This window comes from Salvelinus sp. IW2-2015, linkage group LG32 (assembly GCF_002910315.2).
Source record: "Salvelinus sp. IW2-2015 linkage group LG32, ASM291031v2, whole genome shotgun sequence".
NCBI lineage: Eukaryota > Metazoa > Chordata > Actinopteri > Salmoniformes > Salmonidae > Salvelinus > Salvelinus sp. IW2-2015.
The window spans coordinates 29,833,231-29,843,269 of NC_036871.1; the positions used below are offsets into that span (position 1 = coordinate 29,833,231).

General features: G+C 45.4%; 1 protein-coding gene across 1 annotated transcript in view; it reads left to right on the forward strand.

Annotated features, from left to right (window-relative positions):
* Positions 1–10,039, forward strand: part of LOC111956405 (GREB1-like protein) — a 61,027-nt gene that overhangs the window by 38,558 nt on the left and 12,430 nt on the right. Inside the window, exon 28 of the mRNA XM_070436568.1 lies at positions 3,505–3,705. Within this exon, the coding sequence (XP_070292669.1) occupies positions 3,505–3,705 (201 nt within the window). The remainder of the gene's footprint in view (positions 1–3,504; positions 3,706–10,039) is intronic.

A 10,039-nucleotide genomic window follows, 5' to 3' on the forward strand; every position in this document is an offset into this window, starting at 1 on the left:
TGCTAATTGCCTATAATTTCCACCTTTTGTCTATTCCATTTGCACAACAGCATGTGAAATTTATTGTCAATCAGTGTTGCTTCCTAAGTGGACAGTTTGATTTCATAGAAGTGTGATTGACTTGGAGTTACATTGTGTTGTTTAAGTGTTCCRTTTATTTTTTTGAGCAGTGTATATACAGTACCTGTCAAAAGTAAGGACACACCTACTCATTCAAGGGTTTTTCTTTGTGCTTTTTACTATTTTCTATATTATAGAATAATAGTGAAGACATCACTACTATGAAATAACTTTGTGCTTTTGTCTGTGCCCAATAATGTTTGTACCATGTTTTGTGCTGCTGCCATGTTGTGTTGCTACTGTGTTGCTACCATGTTGTTGCCATGTTGTGTTGCTACCTTGCTGTGTTGTCATGTGTTGCTGCCATGCTATGTTGTTGTCTTAGGTCTCTCTTTATGTAGTGTTGTATTGTCTCTCTTGTTGTGATGTGTGTTTTGTCTTATATTTTAATTAAATTTTGGGATTTTTAATCCCAGGAGGAGGCCTTTTGGTAGGCCGTCATTGTAAATAAGAATTTGTTCTTAACTGACTTGCCTAGCTAAATAAAGGTAAAATACAAAAATGAAATAACACAAGGAATCATGTAGTAACCAACAAAGTGTTAAACAAATCAAATATATTTTAGATTCTTCAAAGTAGCCACCCTTTGCCTTGATGACAGCTTCTCACACTCTTGGCATTCTCTCAAGAAACTTCATGAGGAATGCTTTTCCAACAGTCTTGAAGGAGTTCCCACATATGCTGAGCACTTATTGGCTGCTTTTCCTTCACTCTGCGGTCCAATTCATCCCACACAATCTCAATTGGGTTGAGGTCAGATGATTGTGGAGGCCAGGTCATCTGATGCAGCACTCCATCACTCTCCTTGGTCAAATAGCCCTTACACAGCTTGGAGGAGTGTTTTGAGTCATTGTCCTGTTGAAAAACAAATGATAGTCCCACTAAGCGCAAACCAGATGGGATGGCGTATCGCTGCACAATGCTGGTTAAGTATGCCTTGAATTCTAAATAAATCACTGACAATGTCATCAGCAAAGCACCCCCATCCTCCTCCATGCTTCACGATGGACACCACACATGCGTAGATCATCTGTTCACCTACACTCAATCTCACAAAGACATGGTGGTTGGAACCAAAAATCGCTAACTTGGACTCATCAGACCAAAGGACAGATTTCCACCGGTCTAATGTCCATTGCTCTTGTTTCTTGGCCAAGCAAGTCTCTTCTTCTTATCAAGTTTAGTATTGTTTTTTTTGCAGCAATTTGATAATGAAGGCCTGATTCACGCCTTCTCCTCTGAACAGTAGATGTTGATGTGTCTGTTACTTGAATTCTGTGAAGCATTTATTTCGGCTGCAATCTTAGGTGCAGTCAACACTAATGAACTTATGCTCTGCAGCAGAGGTAACTCTGGGTCTTCCTTTCCTGTGGCAGTCCTCATGAGAGCCAGTTTCATCATAGCGCTTGATGGTTTTTGCGACTGCACTTTCAAAGTTCCTGACATTTTCCGTATTGACTGACCTTCATGTCTTAAAGTAATGATGGACTGTCGTTTCTCTTTGCTTATTTGAGCTGTTCTTGCCATAATATGGACTTGGTCTTTTACCAAATGGGGCTATCTTCTGTATACCAACCCTACCTTTTCACAACACAACTGATTGGCTCAAATGTTTTGTTCTTCTTATGGCTGAAGTCCCAGTAACGGGACCGATATGACAACAGCCAGTCGAAGTGCAGGGCGCCAAATTCAAAAAACAGAAATCTCATAATTAAAATTCCTCAGACATTCATGTGTCTTATATCATTTTAAAGGTAATCTTGTTGTTAATCCCACCAAAGTGTCCAATTTCAAATAGGCTTTTCAGCGAAAGCACTACAAACGATTATGTTAGGTCACCACAAAACCACAATAAGCATAGCCATTTTTTCCAGCTAAATATAGCTTCACAAAAACCAGAAAAGAGATCAAATTAATCACTAACCTTCGATTATTTTCATCAGATGACATAGGACTTCATGTTACACAATACATGCATGTTTTGTTTGATTAAATTCATATTTATATAAAAAAAATCTGAGTTTACATTGAGGCGACTAGATTCACTAGTTGCAAAAACATCAAGTGACTTTGCATAGCCCATCGTTTCAACAGAAATACTCATCATAAATATAGATGATAATACAAGTTATACACATGGAATTTACATATACCTCTCCTTAATGCAACCGCTGAATCAGATTTCAAAAAAACTTTACGGAAAAAGAAATGCCCGCTATAATCTGAGACGGCGCTCAAAAGTAGCATACCACAAATGCAAAGATGGCGTCACCATAAACACAAAAATACATGATAAATATTCCATTACCTTTGATGATCTACATCAGAAAGCACACCAGGAATCCCAGGTCCACAATAAATGTTTGTTTTGTTCGAAAAAAATCWGTTATTTATGTCCAATTGTTAGTGCGTTTGGTAAACATGTCCAAATGCTAATTCTGGACAGCTTTATATCGGACAAAAACTTCAAAATGTGATATTACCGGTCGAAGAAACATTTCAAACTAAGTACATAATCAATCATTAGGATGTTTTTAACATATAGCTTCAATAAAGTTCCAACCGGAGTATTCGTTCTTGTCTGCGTGAGCAATGGAACGTAGGTGACTTCCATGAAAAAAAAGCATGATCAGAAAATGGCTGCTTGATGGACACCTGACTGATTCTGCTATCATTCTCTCCCACAACATCATAGAAGTCTCATTGGAATTTCTATTGATGGTTGACATCTAGTGGAACCCCTAGGCAGTGCAACATCATTCATAACTCAAGTGGATTTCTTAAGGGACTCTGGTGAATACATACAGGCTCTTACAGACATAATTAAACAGTTTTAGAAACTTTAGAGTGTTTTCTATCCAATACTAATAATAATATGCAAATATTAGGAACTATGACTGAGGAGCAGGCCGTTTGATATGGGCACCTTTCATCCAAGCTACTCAATACTGCCCCTTCAGCCATAAAAAGTTATTAAGAAGGAAAGAAATTCCACAAATGAACTTTTAAACAAGGCACACCTGTTAATTGAAATGCATTCCAGGCGACTACCTCATGAAGCTGGTTGAGAGAATGCAAGCGTGTTCAAAGCTGTCATCAAGGTAAAGGGTTGCTACTTTGAAGAATCTCAAGTATAAAATATTTTTTAATTTCTATAACACTTTTTTGGTTACAACATGATTCCATATGTTTTATTTCATAGCTTTGATGTATTCATTATTATTCTACAATGTAGAAAATAGTAAAAAATAAAGAAAAACCTTGGAATGAGTAGGTGTGTCTAAATGTTTGACTGGTATTGTACATAATATAGTGTGTTTGTATGTGCCTGAATATGTCTGAACACAGTCAGTCAACCTAACCCCCATCCTGCTCCCCCTCTAGGTGATGGAGAATCCAGCCCCCATCAGTCCGTACCAGTATGTCTGTGCCCCAGACAGTGATCACACCCTCCTGGCTGCCCCGGCTCAGTTCCTCCTAGAGAAGTTCCTCCAAAGCTGCAGCCACAGACTGTTCCCCAAGGCAGTACAGAACAACAGCAACCCTGTGCTGTCCATAGACAGTTTCCTCAACATAGGTCCTGAGGTAAGTTCCATAGAAGTTGCCTGAACATAGGCTCTGAGTAAGATCTAGACAGCTACCTCAACATAGGCCCTGATGTAAGTTCCATAGACAGTTGTCTGAAACATAGGCTCTGAGGTAAGATCTAGACAGCTACCTCAACATAGGCCCTGAGGTAAGTTCCATAGACAGTTGCCTGAACATAGGCTCTGAGGTAAGATCTAGACAGTTACCTCAACATAGGCCCTGAGGTAAGTTCCATAGACAGTTGCCTGAACATAGGCTCTGAGGTAAGATCTAGACAGCTACCTCAACCATAGGCCCTGAGGTAATCCGTAGACAGTTGCCTGAACATAGGCTCTGAGGTAAGATCTAGACAGCTCTCAACATAGGCCCTGATGTAAGTTCCATAGACAGTTGTCTGAACATAGGCTCTGAGGTAAGATCTAGACAGCTACCTCAACATAGGCCCTGAGGTAAGTTCCATAGACAGTTGCCTGAACATAGGCTCTGAGGTAAGATCTAGACAGCTACCTCATAGGCCCTGATGTAAGTTCCATAGACAGTTGTCTGAACATAGGTCTGAGGTAAGATCTAGACAGCTACCTCAAACATAGGCTCTGAGGTAAGTTCCATAGACAGTTGCCTGAACATAGGCTCTGAGGTAAGTTCCATAGACAGTGCCTGAAATAGGCTCTGAGGTAAGTTCCATAGACAGTTGCCTGAACATAGGCTGAGGTAAGTTCCCATAGACAGTTGCCTGAACATAGCTCTGAGGTAAGATCTAGACAGCTACCTCAACATAGGCCCTGATGTAAGTTTCTTGCAATAGAATTCTGTGACTTTAAAGAATATTTCTCTCCAAACTTTGAATCCTAAAAGATGTTTCCGGAGATGTCAGATTTGTCTAAAATCCTAACTTGTCTAAAATCCTTATTCATGTCCCTCATTACATGTAGCGCCAAAAAACCACTAATAATCTGTAAAGTTTCTCTACTTTTGATAGATTTAAACAGACAATTTTGGAATCACCTTGGTCAGAACCATGAACTGTCAACTCCGTCTGCCTGATAGAATATGAATTTTGTTAAAATATGTTTACATGTCATTAGATTTTGGAGTCATAAAGCTACTGAGGAAAACTAAATTGCTGCTTTGTATACCACTTGAATGAAGAAGACATTTTTTATTTTTGTCAACTATGTAAAAACATCAACTCCGTCAGATTGCTGGGAAGCCATCATAGATGGTTGTTTTTTGGGGGATTTCAAATGAATCATTCTCCATATTTTACAAATGTTGTATTGAACTTTATTTTTAGAGCATAATGTCTGTTTTTAATATCTATTGTCATCTCCGTCAGTGGCTTGTCAATTCCATCACTGATGGTGAGATATCTGTAACGGGCTTCCTCCTTCTCCTCATCCGAAGAGGAGTAGCAGGGATTTGACCAAAATGCAGCGGGTTGTGAATACATATTGATTAATAGACAAAACGGAAAAACACGACAAAACCTTGAATAATTACAAAACAAATAAACGAATGTAGACAGACCTGGACACGAACTTACATTACAACGTGAAGAACGCATGAAACCAGAGAAACAGACTACATAAAACGAACAAAACAAACAAAAAAACGGAACAGTCCCGTGTGGCGTAACATACAGACACGGACACAGGAGACAAATCACCCACAAACAAACAGTGAGAACAACCTTAACCTTAATATGACTCTCAATTAGAGGAAAACGCAAAACACCTGCCTCTAATTAAGAGCCATACCAGGCAACCCAAAACCAACATAGAAACAGCAAACATAGACTGCCACCCAAAACTCACGCCCTGACCATCACACACATACAAAACAACAGAAAAACAGGTCAGGAACGTGAACAGAACCCCCCCTCAAGGTGCGAACGCCGGGCGCACCAGCACAAAGTCCAGGGGAGGGTCTGGGTGGGCATCTGACCACGGTGGTGGCTCAGGCTCCGGACGCTGTCCCACACCACCATAGTCACTCCCCGCTTCTGTATCCCCTCCCAATGACCACCCTCCAACTAAACCCACCTAGATGAAGGGGCAGCATCGGGATAAGGGGCAGCAGCTCCGGGCTGAGGACTCGGCAGGTCCGGGATGAGGGACTCCGGCAGGTCCGGGCTGAGGGACTCCGGCAGGTCCGGGCTGAGGGATCAGAGGGTCACGGCTAGGGACTCCGGCAGGTCCGGGCTGAGGGACTCCGGCAGGTCGGGCTGAGGGACTCCGGCAGGTCGGGCTGAGGGACATCCGGCAGGTCCGGGCTGAGGGACTCCGGCAGGTCCGGGCTGAGGGACTCCGGCAGGTCGGGCTGAGGACTCGGCAGGTCGGGCTGAGGACTCTGGCAGGTCCTGGCTGGACGAGCGGCTGCGGCTTGGGCAGGTCCTGGCTGGACGGCTCTGGCAGGTCCTGGCTGGACGGCTCTGGCAGGTCCTGGCTGGACGGCTCTGGCGGTCTGGCGGCGGCTCTGGCTGATCCGGGGCGGAAGGCTCTGGCTGATCCGGTCTGGCGGAAGGCTCTGGCTGATCCGGTCTGGCGGAAGGCTCTGGCTGATCCGGTCTGGCGAAGGCTCTGGCTGATCCCGGTCTGGCGGAAGGCTCTGGCTGATCCGGTCTGGCGAAGGCTCTGGCTGAATCCGGTCTGGCGGAGTATGGTGTGTGCGGAAGCTCTGGCTGATCCGGTCTGGCGGAAGGCTCTGGCTGATGGTTTGGCGGAAGGCTCTGGCTGATCCGGTCTGGCGGAAGGCTCTGTAGGCTCTTGGCAGACGGCGGCTTTGCAGGCTCATGGCAGACGGGCAGCTTTGCAGCAGGCTCATGGCAGACGGGCAGTTCAGGCGCCGTCTGGGCAGACGGGCAGTTCAGGCGCCGCTGGGCAGACGGGCAGTTCAGGCGCCGCTGGGCAGACGGGCAGTTCAGGCGCGCGCTGGGCAGACGGGCAGTTCAGGCGCCGCTGGCAGCGGGCAGTAGGCGGGGGCGACGGCAGTTCAGGCGCCGCTGGGCAGACGGGCAAGTTCAGCGCCGCTGGGCAGACGGGCAGTCAGGCGCCGCTGGGCAGACGGGCAGTTCAGGCGCCGCTGGGCAGACGGGCGTTCAGGCGCCGCTGGCAGACGGGCAGTTCCAGGCGCCGCTGGGCAGACAGATGGCTCAGACGGCGCTGGCAGACAGATGGCTCAGACGGCGCTGGCAGACAGATGGCTCAGACGGCGCTGGGCAGACAGGCAGTGCAGAAGGCGTTGGGCAGACGGGCAGTCAGGCGCCGCTGGCAGACGGGCACACCTGTAGGGAGGAGACGGAGAGACAGCCTGGTGCGTGGTATAGGCACTGGCTGCGCTGGAGAGGAGGAAGCTCTGACAGCGCTGGACAGGTGGGAGCAGCTGGAGAGAGAACCCGGAGAGACAGCCTGGTGCGGGGGCTGCCACCGGTGGCACGGTACTTGGAGTGGCACGCGGGTATACCGGACCGTGAAGGAGGACGCGTGTTCTGAGCACCGAGCCTGCCCAAACCTTACCAGGTTGAATGGTGCCCGTAGCCCTGCCAGTGCGGCGAGGTGGAATAGCCCGCACTAGTGCTATGCTGGCGAACCGGGGACACCATTCGTAAGGCTGGTGCCATGTATGCCGCGCCGAGGAGACGTACTGAGACCAGATACGTTGGGCCGGCTTCATGACATCTGGCTCATGCCCAACCTAGCCCTCCCAGTGCGGCAAGGTGAATAGCCCGCACTGGGCTAAGCACGCGTACTGGGGACACTGTGCGCTTTACCGAAGCATAACACCGGTGTCTGACCAGTACGACGCTCTCACTCCACGTAAGCACGGGGAGTTGGCTCAGGTATCCTACCCGGCTTTGCCACACTCCTCGTGTGCCCCCCCCCAATAAATTTTGGGTCTGACTCTCGGCTCCCAACCGCGTCACCGCGCTGCCTCCTCATACCAGCGCTCCTGGGCTGTGGCTGCCTCCTTCTCCTCCCGAGAGCGGCGATTCTCTCCCACCTTAGCCCAGGTCTTTCTCCGTTGAATACTTGCTCCCAAGACCATAAATCCTGCTTCGTGCGCTGTCGTTGCTGTCCATTAACCCGCTGCTTGATCTGGGTTTGGTGGGTGATTCTGTAACGGGCTTCTCCTTCTCCTCATCCGAAGAGGAGTAGCAGGATTTGACCAAAATGCAGCGGGTTGTGAATACATATTGATTTAATAGACAAAACGGAAAAACACGACAAACACTTGAATAATTACAAAACAAATAAACGAATGTAGACAGACCTGGACACGAACTTACATACAACGTGAAGAACGCATGAACCAGGAAAAACAGACTACATAAAACGAACGAACTAACAAAAACGGAACATCCCGTGTGCGTAACATACTGACACAGGAGACAAATCACCACAAAACAAACAGTGAGAACAACCTACCTTAATATGACTCTCAATTAGAGGAAAACGCAAAACACCTGCCTCTAATTAAGAGCCATACCAGGCAACCCAAAACCAACATAGAAACAGCAAACATAGACTGCCCACCCAAAACTCACGCCCTGACCATCACACACATACAAAACAACAGAAAACAGGTCAGAGAACGTGACAATATCGTTTTTTTGTAAACATTTAGAAAAAATATTAGAATCACTGTTCTGCAACATTTGCTGTTGAAGTATATGCTATTCTAGGTATATAAGGGATAATATTTGCTTTATACATGTTGTTTTATGTTCTCAACCTAAGAAAACATGCCAAAGAGTATCAAAATCAGCCCTGGAGTCTTTAATAGAGCTATAAAACAAAACAAAAAAGATGTTTGGAGATTTGTATTCCATATTTGAATAATCTAAAATTAGAATTAAAACAATCAAGGCTTTAAACACTTGTTGGATAATAATTTAAAAAAAGAATGCCTTTATGGTGTCTGGAGTTGACATGATCCAGTTAGTTGATAAAATGTTTTAAAATAATAATTAGGGAGTTGTTCCTTATCAGGGTGTGATGGCTAATACTTTGGTCAATCACAATATAGTTGAGATTGTCCCATCTTTTAAGAATCCCTGAGTTCTAAAACAGCAAAAAAATCTGAGCCTCGTGTCAAAATGTGTAGAATAGCACGAGATTCTCTGTAAAACTTTCTTTTTTCTCTCTGGCCATATGGGGAGGGTGTTTAACATTGCCCTGAGGTAAGATTTAGTCAGTTACCTCAACATAGGCCCTGAAGAAATTTTAAGATTTCCACATTTTGTTGTTTAACAGCTTGAATTTAAAATGGATTAAATATAATGTTTGGTCACTGGCCTATACACAATACCCTTACAATGTCAAAGTGGTGTGTGTGTGTGTGTGTTGGCCACCGTACTCTGGTGCTAACCTTGTCAAGATATTCTCCACTGCTGTGCTCGTTATCGAGGCCACTGGCGCTCGTTGTACTTCGACTATTAAAACTCAACGGGTCACTCCCTAGATAACCGCGTCTAGGAAGGTTGTTAGCCTACTCAGCTATAAGACGTGACATTTGGATTGCCTCCCCTTAGGCACTCCCTCCCCTGGTATTACTGGCATGCTACAAGCTAGCTGCCACTGTGTGTCATCAGCTAGTTTACTAACTCCACCTAGCTGCCACTGTGTGTTGTCAGTGCTTGCTTACCAAACGACGGCCATTCGTGCGTGTTTCACATTAATAAGCCTTATGTATATACATGTTTAGGAAAGATATCTCCTGCTCCAGCCCTGTGGTCATAGCTAGGCTCACCCTAAATTGTTTGGCAGGTGCTAAACAATTCCTGCTAGATTATTGTAGCTCTACTTTACTCTGTATTGTGGTAGTTGTTGTAATACAGTCTCCAGTTACTATTATATTAGTTCATTTGAGTAATCAGTTTATTGCATAAGAATATTTTTATGTTTATTTATAAATCTTTCTTCACATTCTGAGAAACACTGTGCATGCATGGCGCTCTCCTTTGGGAGCTAACTACAAGTAGAAGATGGTCATGACCTGTGCCCGCCTGCCTAAGCGTTGGCACCTGTATGAGGCCCTTGCTGAACCCTGCATTAACTGCACCATTATGCCTGTGAGAAGTAAAGGAAGCGAGGTTAGTCAGAATTGACAGCCTGGTTTTCACAGATAATTTACCAGCGTTGTTCACCTAGATCCACCCAGGGCGACCAAAGAGCTAAAGCCACGAAGCTGATGGCGTTCACGTTCCTGTTTTACCAGAACACAGGCATTTTCTGCGGTTCGCCATCCAAAGCCAGGCATACCAGTTGTGATATTACCCTTCGCCCTCCCGAGGCTCCTTGCATCTCCACAAGATGTGTGAGTGCAGCCCATA